At 47.0% G+C, this 19,518-nt stretch overlaps 1 protein-coding gene across 1 annotated transcript in view; it reads left to right on the forward strand.

Annotated features, from left to right (window-relative positions):
- The window catches only part of Espl1 (extra spindle pole bodies like 1, separase), a 28,643-nt gene that overhangs the window by 6,547 nt on the left and 2,578 nt on the right, over positions 1-19,518 (forward strand). The window contains exons 6-24 of the mRNA XM_031356798.1: positions 181-317; positions 1,552-1,745; positions 2,649-2,888; positions 3,320-3,464; positions 3,553-3,688; positions 3,899-4,038; positions 6,821-6,955; positions 8,657-8,776; positions 9,941-10,112; positions 10,457-10,585; positions 10,707-10,863; positions 11,693-11,802; positions 13,230-14,218; positions 14,540-14,897; positions 15,029-15,190; positions 16,885-17,098; positions 17,178-17,368; positions 18,132-18,259; positions 18,368-18,490. Coding sequence (XP_031212658.1) covers positions 181-317; positions 1,552-1,745; positions 2,649-2,888; positions 3,320-3,464; positions 3,553-3,688; positions 3,899-4,038; positions 6,821-6,955; positions 8,657-8,776; positions 9,941-10,112; positions 10,457-10,585; positions 10,707-10,863; positions 11,693-11,802; positions 13,230-14,218; positions 14,540-14,897; positions 15,029-15,190; positions 16,885-17,098; positions 17,178-17,368; positions 18,132-18,259; positions 18,368-18,490 — 3,980 coding nt within the window. The remainder of the gene's footprint in view (positions 1-180; positions 318-1,551; positions 1,746-2,648; positions 2,889-3,319; positions 3,465-3,552; positions 3,689-3,898; positions 4,039-6,820; positions 6,956-8,656; positions 8,777-9,940; positions 10,113-10,456; positions 10,586-10,706; positions 10,864-11,692; positions 11,803-13,229; positions 14,219-14,539; positions 14,898-15,028; positions 15,191-16,884; positions 17,099-17,177; positions 17,369-18,131; positions 18,260-18,367; positions 18,491-19,518) is intronic.

The raw sequence follows: 19,518 nt of genomic DNA on the forward strand, positions 1-19,518 counted from the left end.
GTTTCCTCAGGGGTAGAGGGCAGCAGCTGATGTGGAGCCAAAGGTTGTCCTCCCCTGTGTTCCCTATGATCTGGATTCCAGTGTTCTCATCTAGAAGCTAATTAGATGGCCCTAGCTTGAGCGTCTCAGCAGGTCAGAAAATGATGATTCTGACGTCAGTTGCCCTTTTTCTTCCTACAGCCTCTTACACAAGCAACTTGGCCTACAGCTTCTTTAGTCAGAAGCTCTATGAGGAGGCCTGTGCCATCTCAGAGCCAGTCTGTCAGCACTTGGGCTCAGCAAAGTCAGGTGCTTGTCCTGAAGTGCCTCCTGAGAAGGTAGGTGTGGAAAGAGAGGTTATGTTGGGGGTGTTGTGTCAGGGCCAGCCTGCAGTCCTGTGGGATGGTGGGGCTAGCACCATGCCTAGAGCAGTGTCCCCTAACAACCTTGCCTAAGCTGTTGCTTTCCCCCTCTTTCTTTCCTTCTTTTTTTTTTTTAAATATTTATTTATTTATTTTATAAATAAATAAAGTACACCATTGCTCTCATTAGACACACCAGAAGAGGGCATTAGATCCCATCACAGATGGTTGTGAGCCACCATGTGGTTGCTGGGAATTGAACTCAGGACCTCTGGTGCTCTTAATTGCTGAGCCATCTCTCCAACTCTCCAACTCTTTTCCTTCTTTTTTTGATACAGGATCTTACTGTGTAGCTCCAGCTGGCCTGGAATTTGCTATGAAGGCCAGGCTGGCCTCAAACTCCCAGAGATCCACCTGCCTCCTCACTTGACAATTCATCCTTAAAATGGCTTCTTTTTCTTTTTCTTTTTTCTAATTTTTTTTGATGTTTTCCTAAGCCAGTTCCAATCCTAGCTTCACATTAGAATCATGTGAGTGAACTTCAGGGACATTCTAGTGTAATGCTTGCCTCAAGTTCATTACATCGGATCCTCACCCTAGATCTCAGGCATCTACATGTTCTAAAAATCTTCCCCACCCCCAGGGTGGTTCTTTGCACAGCCAGAGTAAAAAGCAGTACCTTCAGAACGGGTTGAAATGATGGGTTGGCTGCATTGGCAAGTGACGTGGATAGAACGGGGCCTTGGGCTGTACATTAAGTAAGGGTTGAGGAGCTGAGGAACATAGATGGAGTCATGACCTTGGGTGGGTGTCACTGTGGCAAACAGTGAAGGGCATAAGCCTGGGTAGTGGGGCTCCTGTGGCAGCCTGGGCAGGAACGGCCGTGTTAGAAAGCAGTGGATTGTACATGGCCCTCATCTTGAGTTTAACTGGCTAGGAAGGAGGGAGAAAGAAGGAAAACCTAAGAGTGGCCCTGCATTTTGGTCACAACCCAGACAGTCCCATTTGCCAAGAAAACAATCACAGGAGGTGGGACAGGTCCTTCAGCTTGTGGATGTTGACCTTGGAGGAGCTCCAGAATCTGAGGGTACTAGAAGCTTATTTCTCAGGGATTATAGAGAGGCAGGAGGGCCACTTGCTATCTCTCCTCCATGTGCTGACTGACTGCTCGCTGTGCTGTACACACTCAGTGGTTCCTGTCTCTGGTCAGCTACATAGGTGCTTCCGGCTGCATGTGGAGAGTTTGAAGAAACTGGGTAAACAGGCCCAGGGCTGCAAGATGGTGACTTTATGGTTGGCAGCTCTGAAACCCTACAGTCTGGAACACATGGTCGAGCCAGTCACTTCCTGGGTTCGGGTCAAAATGGATGCAGCCAGGGCAGGAGACAAGAAACTACAACTGCAGTGAGTTGGAGGGGTGGAGGACCATCATTTCTGCCCATGTCCCTTAATCTGACACAGTCTGTGTAGTCCTGGCCTTGCTACATAGAGCAGGCTGGCCTTGAGATCCTTCTGCCTCTGCCTTCCTAGTGCTGGCTCAAAAGGCGTGTGCCACTGGGCCTGGCCTCCTTGATCCTTATTTTGAAAGTGATTTCTTCATCAGTTATGCATTGAGTCCCTGTGCTTGGGTATAGGGCACATAGTGGTCAGAAGCAATGTTCTTGTTTTGTTTGTTTGTTTTGTTCTACTTGGAAAAATACAACCAAGTGTGTTGTATGTATTTTTCATGAAGACAGAACACCCATGACCTGCTAATAGAGGGATAAACTTTAGGTGGTGATCATTTAGGTAAGTCTTTGGGTTTTTTGTTTTGTTTTGTTTTTTCTCAAGACAGGGTTTCTCTGCCTCCCAAGTGCTGGGATTAAAGGCGTGTGCCACCACTGCCTGGCTTTTTTTTTTTTTTTTTTTTTTTTTTTTTTTTTTTTTTTTGAGAAGTGATGTATGTAAGGCCTGAAGATGTGGAGAAGTCCATCTTTAAACTTCTTAAAGAACTAATCACACAATACAAAGGTGCTGGGGTGGAAACAAGCTCGGGAATGGGAACTGGTTTGAGAAAGCTGGCATGGAGGAAGGGGAGATAGGATGGGTGGTAACCTGCCAGTAGAAGGGTTAGAAGCTAGACCACACAGGGTTTTATAGGCCATGGTACAGGTTTGGATGTGGTCCCTCATGAAGCTCCCTACATTAGAGGAGCTATATGACCTGATTACACAATAAGATGCACAGCGATGGCCAAACTAAGGTGGGCCGAGGCTCCCTAGTATGATGCAGACTATTTTCAAGGTCTTCACCCGATCTGCACTTTAGGACTTTGCGAGACAGCCTAAGCTGCTGGGACCCAGAGACACAGTCTCTGCTACTGAGAGAGGAGCTGCGGGCCTACAAGGCAGTACGGGCTGACACTGGGCAGGAACGCTTCAACGTCATCTGTGATCTGCTTGATCTCAGCCCTGAAGAGACAGCAGCTGGGGCCTGGGCACGAGCTACCCACCTGGTGGAACTGGCCCAAGTGCTGTGCTACCACAACTTTAGCCAGCAGACCGACTGGTGAGGAGGGAGAACTGAGGAGGCCTCTCTGTCTGTTTCTCCTAATGTTACTGATATGGGGATGAGTTTCCTAGTGTTGCCGAGTACTCCATTTTAAGCATATTTCTTTAAAAACAGACTGTCAGCAGTAGCTGACAATGATTTGCCTCGTGTTCTGCAGAGGCATGATTTTGCCAGCTGCAGACAGTTTCTGCGATTGTATGACTTGGAATTTTGGTAACTTTTTGGGGGATGGGGGTTGTGGCAGTTTATTAGTAGTGGTGCTCAACGAAGAACTCTCTTTCTCCCTCTTTTCCTCCCTCCCTCTCCTCTGTCCTTCTTTCTCTCTTATCTAGTGATGAGAGAGAAACCAGGATCATAAAGATGGGAAAAAAGGAACCCTCAATGTAGCAAAGACCAGCTACACCCCACTTAAGTGCATCTTTCTACAGCTCTGCATTGGATGCTATCCAGGAAGCCCTGCAGCTTCTGGAGTCCGTGAGTCCTGAGGCACAGGAGCAGGATCACCTTCTGGATGATAGAGCACAGGCCTTGTTATGGCTCTACATCTGTACCTTAGAGGCCAAAATGCAGGAAGTATGTGGAACTGAGCCCATCCAGGCTGCTCCCTCCAAGCTGGTACCAGTCCTGGGTTTTGTTTCAATCTCTCTTCTTTCCCAACTAGGGTATTGAGAGAGATCGGAGAGCCCAGGCCCCTAGTAACTTGGAATTTGAAGTCAATGACCTGAACTATGAAGATAAACTGCAGGAAGATCGTTTTCTGTATAGTAACATTGCCTTCAACCTGGCTGCTGATGCAGGTGGGGGCAGTCAACAGTGTGTGGGGCAGGCATCTTGGAAGCTTCCTAAGCATAGAACAAGTGCCACCAATGTGCCACAGGCTGGGCTTGTGCTGGGGATGTGGGACCGTGAGAAAGAAGGCTGGCACAAAGACACAGCATGGTATGGGGAAAGCTGAGTTTTTTCCAGATGGTCAGATGGAGAAAGTGGTCACCTTCTACTGATTGCAGCTCAGTCCAAATGTCTGGACCAGGCCCTGAGTCTGTGGAAAGGAGTGCTTACCAAGGGACCAGCCCCAGCTGTGCGGTGTCTCCAGCAGACAGCAGTCTCCCTGCAAATCCTTGCGGCCGTCTATCAGTTGGTGGCAAAGGTAATGGGATGGCTGGAGTCTCTGCTACAGGGTTAAACTAGAACCGGAGCACCCTCACCTTTGACCTGTGTACTTGCAAAGAAGCTGTGTGGCCTAAGAGTATAGACTTCATTGGGTGTGGTGCTGTATGCTTGTAACTCTAACACTGGGAGGCTGAGGAAGGGAGTTCTGAGTTACAGGCCAGCGTGTATTATAGATAGGGTGATATTATCCTCTTTAAAATGGGGGTGGGGAGCAAATCTGTAAATCTGTTGAGTACTTGGCCAATAATGCAAAGTCCTGGATTCAGTCCCCACTGCCACAAAGAAGTGGGAAGCAGTTTTATCTAATGACATTGTTAACATTAACACAATGATGCATGGAAGATGCTTTGTGTAAATGGAAGACTCAAATGTTAACCTTAAGAATTACTAGATGTTTTAGGCTAAAGTAGTCCATTTCTTTAATCCCTTGGCTGTCCTAGAACTTGCTCTGTAGACCAGACTGGCCTGGAACTCACCTGCCTCAAGTCCGAGGACAACTGTGGGGGTTAGTTCTTTATTCCCTTTAGTTCCAGCGATCTAACTTAGGTTATGAAGCTAAGCGACAGGTGCCTTTTTCTGCTGAACTACGTTGCCAGTCTCAACTTTGTATTTTTATGTATAGCTTTAAGGGGCTGCAAAGACTCCCTCATGCTTTTCTTAGACCCACCCAATATTCAGAACTATTAAAGGAAAGGAGAGTGGGTGTGGTTACTACATGTGCTATCCCAGCTGCCTGGCAGGCCAGCACAGTACAGGTTTGACCTAAGCCTTAATCATCATGGTACTCTTTCCAAAATAAAGAGAGGGCTATGGAGGTAGCTCATTAGTAGAACACCTGCTGAGCATATTCAGGGTTTGGGTTAAACCCCAGTTACCATTAAAAGATTAAAACAGTTTATTTAGATATGATTTGAAAAGTCCAGCATACGGAGGCTGAAACACTAGCTCAGACCTAGATTTGAGTCTTGGTCGACCACATGAGCAATTGTGGGACCTCTGTGAATGTGTTTTAGTTTCCTGCTCCATGCTATTGAGATTAGAATCACTATGAGAATTCATATGTGGGTGCGTGGGAACCACTTGGCACAATACTGGTTTACAATGTGTGCCCATTGGCATCTAGGCCTTTGTGTGGTGCTGGAGGTCAAATCCAGGAATTTTGTACATTCTAGTCAAATAGCAGTCTACTATCTGAACGGGCTTTCCCTATGTAGACAGGGTCTCACTGTATGTCTCTGCTTGTCTGGAACTTCAGTGTAGATCTATCTAGCCGACCTTAAACTGAGATCTGCTTGCCTGCCTCCTGAAAGCTGAGGTTAAAGGTATTACCACCATTGTACCATTGTTGTTTTGTAATTTTTTTTTTTAATAGGGTCTGGCTATGTAGTGCAGACTGGCCTCTAGCTCACAGCTATGGTCCTACCTTCACTTCCTCAGTATTGGGATGTGTGCCACTGTGGCTGTTTTTGAAACAGAAGGAGCTGTGGTCTTGCATTTGAGCAGTAGAGGCAGGTGGCTAGGGGTTTGTGGCCAGTTTTTCTGCCTTTTTATTTATTTTTTAATTTATACTGTTTTTCTTTCCCTTTTTAAAAGAAAGTTTATATTAAATTATTTTTAGAAATTTAAAAAACAGCAATAACAACAACAACAAAAACCTCATAGGAAAGAGGAAAGGAAGGAAGACAGTGTCCAGGCAACTTTGTACTTCCTGAGGTTGTCATACCCTCATTTGCTCACCAGTTCCCATGGTGAAAAAGGACTCAGCCATCCACAGTGTTATAGGGACATGGATCCATTTCACAAAGAAGCCAGTGAGTCCCATGGTCTCAAATCCTATCTCTGTGGCCACGGTGATCCCCTGGAATTCTTTTCTATTGGGTTTGGTGCATCTTTTAACCAACCAAATTACAAACTGCTACAAACTGTGTTATGTGATCCATGTCTGTGGGATGGCGGCTTGAGAGGGCCTTTTTGTTTTGTTTTGTTTTGTTTTGTTTCCTTATGTTTTGTTTTTCGAGACAGGGTTTCCCTGTGTAGCCCTGGCTGTCCTGAAACTCTCTCTGTAGACGAGGCTGGCCTCAAACTCAGAAGTCCATCTGCCTCTGCCTCCAGTGCTGAGATTATAGGTGTGTGCCACCACTGCTTGGCTGGTTTTGTTTTTTGGGTTTTTTTGGGGGTTTTTGTTTGTTTGTTTGTTTGGTTTTTTTGTTTGTTTGTTTGTTTTGTTTTTTTCGAGACAGGGTTTCCCTGTGTAGCCCTGGCTGTCCTGGAACTCACTCTGTAGACCATGCTGGCCTCCAACTCAGAAATCCACCTGCCTCTGCCTCCCAAGTGCTAGGATTAAAGGCGTGTGCCACCACCGCCCTGCATTTTTTTCATTTTTCAAGACAGGGTTTCTCTGTGTAGCCTTGAGCCTCGGATGTCCTGGAACTCCCTCTGTAGATCAAGCTAGCCTTAATCTCATGGAGATCCACCTGCTTCTGCCTCCCAAGTGCTAGGACTAAAGGCCTATTCCACTATCACCCATCTTAAGGCCAGTTTCAATTACATAGCAAGCTTGAGTGAAGCCAGTTTGGGTCACATGACACCCTGCCCCAAGGGCCAAAGTATTTAAGGTGGTTGTAGGGCTCCTGGGGGTGGTTGTTAGAGTTCTGGGAATGTATGAACACCCCGATGTCCCAGGTTTCAGAAGCCTGGGGGCTGGGGGATGTACAGGCTCTCACAGGAACTGAGTCAACATGTTGCTCTTGGATGGCCAGCCCTTGCAGGCTCTGGAGACCCTCCTGCTCCTTCAGATTGTATCTAAGAGACTACAGGACCACGCAAAGGCAGTCAGCTCTTCGTGCCAGCTTACCCAGCTACTCTTGAGCCTTGGCTGTCCCAGCTACGCCCAGGTGAGTGCTGCAGGGGCCAGGTAGCTTTAAAGGCCCATCTTTTCTTGAAGATTTGGCTGTAATGCATTAGAATGAGGAATTCTGGAGGCAGCCTTGGGAACTGGAACTTCTTTCCTGGTTATTCAGTTCTGCAGGTTAGCCCTTTCTCCCCACCTGCTCCTCTTGACTTAGTTGATACCTTATTACCTGTGTGCGGCTTGTCATACTGTTGACTCTCAGTATCTCCCTCCACCCCTTTCCTTTCTTGACAGTCGTAGTGATTGAACCCAGGGCTTCAAGCACACTAGATAAGAGCTTTGCCACAATGTTCAACCCCAGGCTCTCTCTTTTGTATTTCATCCAGTCGGTACAGATCTGATCACTTCTTTCCCTCCTAAAAGACTCCATGGCTTCACTGACAACCTGAACACTATTCTAACTTTTTAATAAAAAATGAATTTTTTCTTTCTTTCTTTCTTTTTTTTCTCCCGAGACAAGGTTTCTCTGTATAGCCCTGGCTGTCCTGGAACTCACTCTGTAAACCAGGCTGGCCTTGAACAAAAAATGATTTTTTTCATTAATTTACTCACTTTATATCCTAATATCATATATTTATTTACATGTGTATGCCTACTTGTCTGTGTGTACCACATGTATGCAGGACCTATGGAGGTCAGAAAGGGTACTGGATCCTTTGAAACTGGAATTATAGGCAGTTATTAACTACCCCCATGTGAGTGCCAGGAACCAAACTTTAACTATTGAGCCATCTCCCTAGTCTTGCCACCATCTTTTATATTTTGGTTCAGTCTTTTTCCTGCCACTTCCTTCTGAGAACCTAAGCCAGTATGTACCCCTTACTCTTCATTTCCTGTGTGTGCCCCTCTGTCTGTAGTTATATTAGTCCCTTTTCTCAGTGTACCTCTCCGTCTCTGGGGTTTTTTGTTGTTGTTGTTTTTGTTTGTTTGTTTTTGTTTTTGAGACAGGGTTTCTCTGTATAAGTACTGGCTGTCCTGGAACTCACTCTGTAGACCAGGCTGGCCTCACACTCAGCCTCTGCCTCCCAAGTGCTGGGATCAAAGGCATACCCCACCACTGCATGGCTTTTCATTTCATTCCTAAAGGCAGAGATGTACACTGGAGACCTTTATGTGACTCCCCTCTGGCTTTTGTCTCTCCCAGGTGGTTGAGCGTGTTTCTCTATTGTACTTTAGGGTTTTTATTTTATTTATTTGTTTCTTTGGTTTTTGTTTTGTTTTGTTTTGTTTTGTTTTGTTTTCTGGTTTAATAGTTAACTGAAAGTGTTCTAAACATCAAATGAATAGCTTTTTTTGGGGGGGGGGAGTTCAAGAAAGGGTTTCTGTGTAGCCCTGGCTGTCTGGGAACTCACTTCATAGACCAGGCTGGCCTCGGACTCAGAAATCCGCCTGCCTCTGCCTCCCAAGTGCTGGGATCAAAGGCATACCCCACCACTGCATGGCTTTTCATTTCATTCCTAAAGGCAGAGATGTACACTGGAGACCTTTATGTGACTCCCCTCTGGCTTTTGTCTCTCCCAGGTGGTTGAGCTAAAGGTGTGCACTACCACCGCCTGGCAAATGAATAGCTTTTGCAAATTATAATATTTGAGATAATATAGTATTAGTGCCTTGCTTGCAAATGCTTCCCTCCATTTTAATTTGGAGAGTCTAACTAGCTTGTGGGTCATCTGTCTGCTTTTAGTTGTATCTGGAAGAGGCAGAGTCAAGCCTGAAGAGTCTCGACCAGACGACTGACACGTGCCAGCTGCTTTCCCTGACCTGTGCTCTGCTTCGAAGTCAGCTCTGCTGGGCTTGCCAGAAGGTGATTCTCATGACAAAGCTGAGCCCAGAGCTTGACCTAACACAGTGGTTCTCAACCTGTGGGTTACAACCCCTTTTGGGGCTTGAAGGACCCTTTCACAGGGGTATCTTGACTATTGAAAAACAGATGTTTATAATTTATAACAGTAGCAAAATTATAGTTATGAAGTAGCAACAAAACAGTTTTGTGGCTGGGAATAACATAACATAACATAAGGAACTGTCTTAAAGGGTCTTAGCGTTAGGTAAGTTGGCTGGGCCCATCTAGTGTTTATATGGATCCTGGTGATCCAAACACTGGTTTTCAAGTTTAGTGTTCGCATGGCAGTCCATCCCCCCTCCCCCACCCTTTTTTTTTTTCTTAAGATTTATTTTTATTTTATGTGTATGAGTATACTGTAGCTGTACAGATGGCCGTAAGCCATCATGTGTGTGGCTGCTGGGAATTGAACTCAGGACTTCTGCCCGCCCTGCTCGCTCCAGGCCCACTCGCTCTGGTATAATTCACTATAGCTGTCTTCAGACAAACCAGAAGAGGGCGTCAGTCCCCCACCCTTTTTATTTTGTTTTGTGGTGCCTCCTGCAGGTTCTACAGCTGCCTTGCCACCAAGCCATACTCTCTCTTCTCAATGGAATTTCCCAAGGCTCTCAACCTCAGGCAGTTTTTTGGGATCTTCATGATACTTATCTGTGCTCTGAGATTATCCTACAGCTAGGCAGAATGCTCAGGACCATGAAAAGCAGTAGAAATCTCCTCACCTGCTACTAGAAATACTAATTTCTTTCTTTGCCAGTTTCTGCACTGGCAGAATAAATAAAAGGGAGTTAGAAGCTGGGGGACACGGGCTGATATGATGGCCATTTCTGCAATTCTAAGACTGAGGCTGGAGGAAGTAGACTTTGAAGTCAGCCTGGGCTATCTCAAAAAGAGGAAACAGTGGTTTGGGTGAGAGGAGGCATTAGTCTAGGAAAATCTAGTAGGTTCCAAAAGATCTCGGTTTGCTCCAAATTAGCTGTGTGCCTTGATCATCTCTTCTGTGATCAAGCTCTATTTTTTTTAGGTGGTGTTGTTTTTCTATTCTTAAAGGCATAGATTTGCACCTCAGACCACTAGGGGCATCTACAGCTCATGAGACTTTTCTTTCTGGCTTTTTGTCTTTCCCAGGTGACTGAGGGCGTTTCTCTATTGCTTTCTGTCCTTCGGGATCCTGCCCTCCAGAAGTCATCCAAAGCTTGGTACTTGCTACGTGTCCAGGCTCTGCAAACTCTGGCTTTCTACCTCAGCCTCTCATCCAACCTCCTCTCAAGTGCCCTGCGAGAGCAGCTCTGGGATCAAGGTGAAAGAAAGGGGCTGCTGGCTTTCTTGGATGATGGTTTCTTGTGCTGGCAGCTCTTTGTGGCCATCTGCGGTCAGGCTTATAAAGCAGCTTCCCTAAAACCTGCCTGTATCTGGCAGCGAATGGCTTCACTTCAGCTGCTACCTGTAATCCCTAAACCAGCAGCTGCTTGGAATGTTAAACTAAAAGGAATTCTAACACCCCCAAGGGATCTTAGAGGGAAATAGTTCTGTGATTAATTAGCTCTGTCTACCTATGGTGCAGAAGAAGAGTGCCTTATGTTTGCTTAGTTGAAGATCTAGGCATGCTGCTGCAATCGTCTCTTCCCACTTTTCCCACACCAGGCTGGCAGACCCCAGAGACAGCACTGATAGACGCCCACAAGCTTCTCAGAAGCATCATCATCCTGTTGATGGGTGGCGATGTGCTCTCTGTTCAGAAAGCAGCTACAGAGTCACCTTTTCTGGATTATGGTGAGTCTGAGGAGAAGAGCAGGTCCCTGTGGGATTGGATACACTAGATGTGATGGCTGTTTTGTCTCCAGTGAATCTGACCATGGCTCCATATTGACATCTTGTCTTTCATTCACGACAGGTGAGAATCTGGTACAAAAATGGCAGGTTCTCACAGAGGTGCTGACCTGCTCAGAGAAGCTGGTCGGCCGCCTGGGTCGCCTGGGGAACGTGAGTGAGGCCAAGGCCTTTTGCTTGGAGGCCCTAAAACTTACAACCAAGCTGCAGATACCTCGCCAGTGAGTATGAGGACGCCAGTGCTGGCTCCTGCCATGTGCTTTTGAGTGTGGATTCCCCAATGATTACAGAAATCCCATGTTATATCTAGAGAGATTGGTGGGAGAAGGCTAAGCAGGAAATGCTGAGATAATCAAGGTTAGAAGCTCATATGCCTGATAAATCTGTCAAGGACAACTAGTATTCTTAACTGCCTTTGCCTAAACTTTCATGCTCATGGGGCTTGGTAAGGAATGCAATTGGGATTACCTGAAGTGTGATTTGGGATGAGACTGTATAGAGCAGCGCTTCTTGACCTGTGGGTCCAGACTACTTTGGGGGATTGAAATGACTCTTTTCATAGGGGCAGCATACCAGATATCCTGCATGTCAGACATTTACGTTATGATTCATAACAGAAGCAAGACTACAGTTATGTAGTAGCAATGAAAATAACTTTATGCAGGGCAGAGGTGGTGCACGCCTTTAATCCCAGCACTTGGGAGGTAGAGGCAGACTGATTTCTGAGTTTGAGGCCAGCCTGGTCTACAGAGTGAGTTCCAGGACAGCCAGGGCTACACAGAGAAACTCTGTCTCAAAAGAAAAAAAGGAAAAGAAAAAGAGAAAGAAAATAACTTTGTGGTTGGGGAGTCACCACAACATGAGTCACTGTATTAAAGGGTCGCAGCATTAGGAAGGTTGAGAACTTGGTATAGAACGGTTCTACCAGAGAGGCTGTAAGTTAGTTTAAAGACTCAGGGAAAGATGTGGAGGCCTGGGCCTGGGAAAGGGTAAGGAGAAACTCCAGGTAAACCATTGTCCATTGACTGGTTCTTATTCCCTCCTCACAAGGTGTGCACTGTTCCTTGTACTGAAGGGTGAGCTGGAGCTGGCCCGGGGTGACATTGACCTCTGCCAGTCAGACTTGCAGCAGGTTCTTTTCTTGCTTGAGTCTTCCACAGGTGAGCTTGGTGGGGAAGAGTTCATATGACAACAGGTTACAACATGTTACAATATAACAATGTAATGGTCTGGCTGCATCCTAAGTCAGACAGGTGCCTGGTTCTACACAATGCTGACTTAACAGTTCGAGTGTTACTAACCCGCCCCACCCCCCTTCCAGAGCAAATCTGCACAGGCAGAACTATCCCTGGCTGATTTTAAGTGCTGCTATGATTTTAAGTGCTACTATGATGACTTCGGCCTGCCTTCCTCTCTTTCTCTCTTTCTTCCTTTTTTTCTTTCTTTCCGCCTTTCCTCCTTTTTTCTTTCTTTTTTTTTTCTCTTTTTGAGACAAGGTCTTTCCATGTAGTCCTGGCTGGCCTGAACTCACTAGGTAAACCAGCTTACTTTAAAGTCATAGAGATAACCACATCTGTCTCTGTCTCCCTAGTGTGGTAGCACATGTCTTCTTTTTTTTTTTTTTTTAAATATTTATTTATTTATCATATGTAAGTACACTGTAGCTGTCTTCAGACACCTCAAAACAGGGCATCAGATCTCATTACAGATAGTTGTGAGCCAGCATATGGTTGCTGGGATTTGAACTCTGGACCTTTAGAAGAGCAGTCAGTGTTCTTAACCACTGAGCTATCTCTCCAGCCTCAGGCACATTGTCTACTATTCCATGACTCTGGAGGCAGATCTGAGTTCCAGGCCAGGCAAGGCTGTGTAAGGAGACCCTGGCTCAAAAAACAACCAAACAAAAATATAACTATTTTAGGGCTGACAAGATGGCTCAGTGCCATTAAAGGCTGACATCTTGAGCCACATAGTGGATTGAGGAAAGCTCTTTAAAAGCTGTTCTCAACTTCTACATGTATGTGTGGCATGATCATGTCCACACACACTACTGCAGGATTATTTGTGGGCTGGAGACTAAAGGTGTGCACCATGCTGGGTGGTGGTGGTGGTGGCACACGCCTTTAATCCCAGCACTTGGGAGGCAGAGGCAGGTGGATTTCGGAGTTCGAGGCCAGCCTGGTCTACAGAGTGAGTTCCAGGACAGCCAAGGCTATACAGAGAAAGAAACCCTGTCTCGAACCCCCCCACTCCCATCCCCACCTCCCCCAAAAAAGGTGTGTGCCATGATGCCCAGCTTGTCCATATTTTTAGCTGTGTTACCTTGTGTGCACCTTCTCTAACCCAGGTAGGAACACACAGAGCTTTGAGGTACGGTAGTGGGGTATGGACTAAACTGCTGCTCCCTTGTTGAGTAGAAGAAAAAACTAGGGTTTTGTTTTGTTTTTTTTCTTTTTTGGTATAATATATAGATATTCTGTGTAATTTGTAAGTAAATAGTGCGTACAGTCGTGGGGTTGAGCCCTGAGGTAGATAGAGCTCCTGAGACCATTTCTCTGTTGTAATTTGTGATCTGCTCTCTCTGTAGAGTTTGGTGTGGTGACGCAGCACACAGACTCAGTGAAGAAGGTGCACACGCAGAAAGGGAAGCATAAGGCTCAAGTCCCCTGTTCCCCAGCCCTACCAGTGGAGGAACCCTTTCTGAAAGGCCCTGCCCTTGAGCTGGTGGCCACTGTGCTCAAAGAGCCTGGTCCCATCCAATCCTCTGGAAACTCCTCCCCGGTCCTGAAGACCAAGCCGCCACCCAACCCTGGCTTCCTGTCTCACGTGCCCAGCTGTGACTGTTTACTGTGTGCTAGCCCTGTCCTCTCAGCAGTCCGTCTGCGTTGGGTGCTGGTCACTGCAGGAGTGAGGCTGGCCACAGGTCAGAAAGCTCAGGGTCTGGATCTGCTGCATGCTGTGCTGAAGGGTTGCCCTGCAGCCACCAAGCACTTTACACAGAGTCTCCAAGCTTCTCTGAATCACAAAACAACCCCCTCTTGTGTTCCAAGCCTCTTTGATGAGATCATGGCTCAAGTGTACACACACTTGGCATTGGAGTGCCTGAATCAGACATCTGAAAAGAGCCTGGGGAAGGTCCTGGCATCAGGGCTGAAGTTTGTGGCGACTCGGATACAGTGTTTGGAGTTCTGGCAAGCCAACCTGCTCTTGGTTCAGGCCCTTGCAAAGCTGGCCCACTTCAGTTGCTGTACTACTGAACTTTTTGCAAGCTCCTGGGGCTGGCAGCCATCATTAATAAAAAGTCAGCCAGTCTTAGAGCCTGCTAAGATTCAGAGACAAAAATGCTCTGGACGGGGGCGCCGGCAGGTAGCCTCTGCTCCCCCACCCCTCCATAACAGCTCTCAGAAAGGTCTGGAAGAGGAAGGGCTACCTTGTACCCCTAAGCCCCCAGGCCGGACTAGGCAGGCTTGCCCTCATGTCCCTTTCACCATATTTGAAGAAGTCCACCCCACAAAGAGCAAGCTTCAGGTTCCCTTAGCCCCCAGGGTCCACAGACGGGCCCAGACTCGCCTCAAGGTAAGGAGGGATTGTGGCATGAGGATAGCTTTGCACAGAGCATGGGCCTTGTAGAGGAGTACCCAGCCAAAGGGAGGGTCATCTGTCTGCAGCATCCTGCACCCTGAACCCTGCTTCCTCTCAGCTGTGGGTCCCTTCCTCTGTTGTCTCCATCTTTTGTCCCTTCCTGTTCCCATCTGAGACTTACCAGAGAGGCAAGTGCTGTGAGAAGTCAGTTCTGACCTCATCAGAGGCCTGCCAGTGCCTCCATAGTGCCACCTGCTGTTTGAACCTGTTGTGAGAGTCTCTTGGCCTTTGTTTCTCACTTTCCTTCTGTAACAGGTGAACTTCAGTGATGACAGTGACCTGGACGACCTTGTCTCAGCTGAAACACAACTTGTAGAGGAACCTGAGAGACGGGGGACTGCTTCCCGTACCCGGGGTCAAACTAGGAAGGGCCCTAGGTTAAAGACAGTTGCTGTAGGTACTACCCCTGGACATTCCAGTCTCAGTGGGAGGACTCGGGCGAGGAGGGTGCCTTCGAGAGATTGTGTCCCAGCCAGCCTGGGACTGGAGATCATGAGAAGTATCCCTGAAGAGGAGCCAATGGACAACCAGCTGGAAAAAAGCTTCGAGATTCTCAGGGGTTCTGATGGGGAAGACTCGGCCTCAGGTGAACTTCAAGGGCCAGAAGCAGAAGGTATGCGTTCTGCGGTATTTGTCAGGTGTCCCTGGGACCAAAACTTAAGAAATGACAGTACCAATGCCCAGAAGGAAAACCCTTTGCTAGCTGTCAGGGAGGAAGCATGAAAAGCAGTGTTCTCTCTCTAGGTGAGAAGGCAGTAGCTGCAGACCCTGGTCTACACATAGGAGAATGTGAGGTGCTGAGACGGGACTCCAGCAAGGCAGAGCGACCTATCTTGTACTCAGACACGGAGGCCAATAGTGACCCTAGTCCTTGGCTCCCGCCCTTCTCAGTTCCTATACCCATTGGTGAGTATACAGACCACTGAGGTTAGATTACCCAGAGAGGGCTGAGCCAGCTCTCTTTTATCTATCCTTTTTGGGAGCCACATTTTTAAAGAACTTGACATATAATCTCATGTAGCCCAGGATGGCTTCTAGGATTACAGGTATGCATCATCACATCCAGCTCCTTCTATGTATGTGTGTGTGTGTCTGTTCACACACATTCAGTGTGTGTGTGTGTGTGTGTGTGTGTGTGTGTGTGGCTACACTTGTGTCATTTGTGTGCACGTGTGTAGAGGCCAGAGGTAGACATGGAGTGGCTTCTGATGGAGTGGCTGCAGCAAGCCCTGGGGCTCCACTATTTTCTGCCTCCTTAGTGCTGGGGTTATAGGTATACGCTTCTGTGCCTGGCTGGTTCTTGTGTGGTTCTGATTGTCCAAACACAGCTCTGCGTGCTTGCACAACAGACATGATAACAACTGAACCATCTCCCCAGCCTGTCTGAATGTGTGGGCCTAGAATTTATTAAGTAGACCAGGCTGTCTTCAAACTGCTTTCCTTTGCTCTCCCAGTACTGGGATTAAAGGCTTAGCTTTTCACTTATTTGGGAAAGTGGCATTTGCATACCTACCTGTGAAAGCCAGAGGGTGCCTTTGGGAGTCACGGTCTGGTTGAGGATCCTTGGTTTGCTTTTGAGATGGAATCTTATGTAGCTCAGGCAGGCCTTGAACTCCTAATCCTCCTGCCTCAGCCTCTCACATGCATGTACTATCACATATACTACAAAAGGCTCAGCTTCTAAAAAAAAGATTTTATTTTTTGAGACAAGTTATAATGTAGCCTCTGCTGGTCTGGAATTTTCTGTGTAGCCAAGGCTTGTTAGGTAGCGAACAAATGGTAAAATTATACTGTATACTGGGCCTTTTTTTTTTTTTTTTTAATATTTTTGTTTTTGTTTTTCGAGAAAGGGTTTCTCTGTATAGCCCTGGCTGTCCTCACTCTGTAGACCAGGCTGGCCTCGAACTCAGAAATCCTCCTGCCGCTGCCTCCCAAGTGCTAGGATTAAAGGCGTGCGCCACCACTACCTGGCTAAATTTTTTTTTTTAAAAGATTTATTTATTTATTTGGGCTGGAGTGACTGTTCTTCTAGAGGTCCTGAGTTCAAATCCCAGCAACCACATGGTGGCTTACAACCATCTGTAATGGGGTCCGATGCCATCTTTTGGTGTGTCTGAAGACAGCTACAGTGTACTCATATAAATAAAAATAAATATTTTTTTTAAAAAAGATTTGTTTATTTTATGTATGTAAAATAAATATGCATAATATCCTCTAATTTTTGAGGCACGATGTCACCGTGATCCCAGCTGGCCCGGAATTTGGTAATATTGATCCTCAGTGTCTGAAAGTGCTGGGATTACAGGCTAAGCAATCCCTGTATCTCCCAAACTGTCCATGTCCAGCAGTCTCTCTAAGCCTGGTTGGATTCTGCATTTTGTGTAAGAGACTTAGTCTGTCTGAGCTTTTGTGATCTTTTTAGTACAAAGGGTCTTTGGGGAGGCTAGGGTGCAGTGAGGTCCTATTAGGAGCAATCTTGGCACTCCCTTGTAAGTGGTAGCTGCTCTTCTCTATGGGAGGGGGGATTGGGACCCTTGGAAGTTCCTTTTAATTAAGAAGCAGGGTGCTCATCTTTAGCAATAATCCTGACTTTTTTGTAGATCTTTCTTCCCTGGATTCTATCTCTGATTCATTGAGCATTGCTTTCCGTGGTGTTAGTCACTGCCCTCCAAGTGGGCTCTATGCTCACCTCTGCCGATTTTTGGCCTTGTGTCTGGGCGACCGGGATCCCTATGCCACTGCGTTCCTTGTTGCTGAGTCTGTCTCCATCACCTGCCGTCACCAGCTGCTCACCCACTTGCACCGCCTGCTCAGGTGAGGGTTTGCTGTCTGTCAGGGGTAAAATGGGTAAACTGCCTGCAAGGAGCCAGCCTCATTCTTGTGTTGCCTACAGCAAGGCCCAGAAGCAGCAAGACTCACCTGAACTAGCAGAGCATCTGCAGGGGCTGGACTTGAAGGAGAGGCCTGGAGGTGTTCCCCTGGCTCGTATCCAGCGCCTCTTTTCCTTCAGGGCTTTGGGATCTGGCTCCTTCCCCCAGCCAGAGAAGGACAGTTTCCAGGAGCGCCTGGCTCTGATCCCCAGTGGTATGGTATCTGTGTCTGCCTATGTCTCCTGTCTTATGCACTTGGTTGAAGGACTGAGTCATGAGCTTAAGATACTGCTTAGTTTACCTAGACTTGTGCTCTTTGTCATAGCTTTTCCTTTCTTCTGAGGCTGATCTTTGTGTGTAGCCTACTTTCTGGGTGCTGCTGAGATTTTAGGCGTGTACCACCACCTCTCAGTTAGTCATGCCTTTTTCAATATTAACATTTGTTTCTCACACCAGACGTACTCTCGGTTCAGAACTGTTCTTTCTTCAGTGTGTGGTGAAATGTCCAGACTCTCTGGTGTGAAAAGTGATGGTGTGAGCATTTTTTTTATATAACTTTTTTTGTTTGTTTCTTGTTTTTTTCTTTCTTTTTTTCTTTTCTTTTCTTTTTTGTTTCTTGTTTTTTTCAAGACAGGGTTTCTCTGTGTAGCCCTGGCTGTCCTGGAACTCACTCTGTAGACCAGGCTGGCCTAGATCTCAGAAATCCGCCTGCCTCTGCCTCCCAAGTGCTGGGTTTAAAGGCATGCGCCACCACTGCACGGCTTGGTGTTACTGGAAACCTTTGTTAATTGCTGAGAGGGACACACAGATGTACTGATTGCCTGTTCATAGGGAGCTTTAACAGAAAGAGTTTAGCTGGAACTCCATTGACTAGGAAAGACTTCTTGAAGATGTCTCGAGGCACACTATAGAAGACAAGGCTATAAGTACCTCCTGAAAGTTTACATGATTCTGGGTGTATCTTCTCTGTATGTTAGGGGTGACTGTCTGTGTGTTGGCCCTGGCCACCCTCCAGCCTGGAACCTTGAGCAACACTCTCTTACTGACCCGCCTCGAAAAGGACAACCCCCCAATTACTGTGAAGATCCCCACTGGCCAAAATAAGGTAGGGTTTCTGTACCAAGGACTAGTGTTCCAGATTCTATGTATGGGTAAGGGATGGAAAGGTAAGGATCACCGGGGAAGATGAACCTCACAAAATCTTCTCCCATAGTTCCCACTAAGCGCAGTACTGAAAGAGTTTGATGCCATCCAAAAGGAGCAGAAAGAAAACAGCAGCTGTACTGAGAAACGAGTGTGGTGGACGGGCCGGCTGGCACTAGACCAAAGGATGGAGGTGTGTGCTCCCGGGTGAGAGGCTGAGTCCTGTCACAGAAAGGCTTAGAGGGTAGGGGGCAGTACCTTCCGAACCGAGGTCTAGGTCAGTGTTGAGCTACTTCAGGTCCTTTCTTTGTTAGATACCAGTTATGGTCTGGGCATGGTTGCTTATGTCAGTAATACCAGTACTCTTGAGGCTGGGGCAAGAGGATTATCTCAGCCTGGTTCCAAGACAGCCTGGTTTATCGTGATTTCCAGGCCACAAAGTAAGACCTTGTCTCCAAATACAAAGTAAATGAAACAAGTTATGTCATATGAAGGGGACTTTTAAAAAAGAGCTCCAGGGGCCGGGCGGTGGTGGTGTACGCCTTTAATTCCAGTGCTTGGGAGGCAAAGGCAGGTGTATTTCTGAGTTCAAGGCCAGCCTGGTCTACAGAGTGAGTTCCAGGACAGCCAAGGCTTCACAGAGAAACCCCATCCCGGGGGGGGGGGGGGGGGGGGGGGGGGGGGGGAGAATTAGCTCCAGACTTAAAAGGAGGTATCCGTTACACAGAGTATCTTTAAAGATACTCTGATGTATGGTAGCCCTTGGCTTTAATCCTCCCACTTGGGAGACAGACAGAGGCAGGATGACAGGACTTGGGGTCATCATTAGCTACATAGCAAGTTTGAGGCCAGCCTGGGTTTCTTTGCTTCTTCCCTACCCTCTACCCCCTCCCTCCTCCCTCCTCCTCAATGAATGACAAGGCTGGAATATAGCTTAGTTGGAAGAGTATTAGCTTAGAATGTTGGAACCCCTGTGTTTAGTTTGATCCCCAGAACAGCAAAAAATCGTGTGTGGTTATACCTGCTAGTAATCTTAACACTCAGGAAATGGCAACAGGAGGACCAGAAATTCCGAATCTTGGTTTTGTTTTTGTTTGTTTTAAGACAGGGTTTCTTTGTGTAGTACTTGCTGTCCTGAACTCACTCCGTAAACCAGGCTGGCCTTGAACTTAGAGATCTGCCTGCCTCTGCCTCCCCTAGGGTTAAAGGCATGTGGCACCA

Source organism: Mastomys coucha, unplaced genomic scaffold (genome assembly GCF_008632895.1).
Source record: "Mastomys coucha isolate ucsf_1 unplaced genomic scaffold, UCSF_Mcou_1 pScaffold11, whole genome shotgun sequence".
Lineage (NCBI taxonomy): Eukaryota > Metazoa > Chordata > Mammalia > Rodentia > Muridae > Mastomys > Mastomys coucha.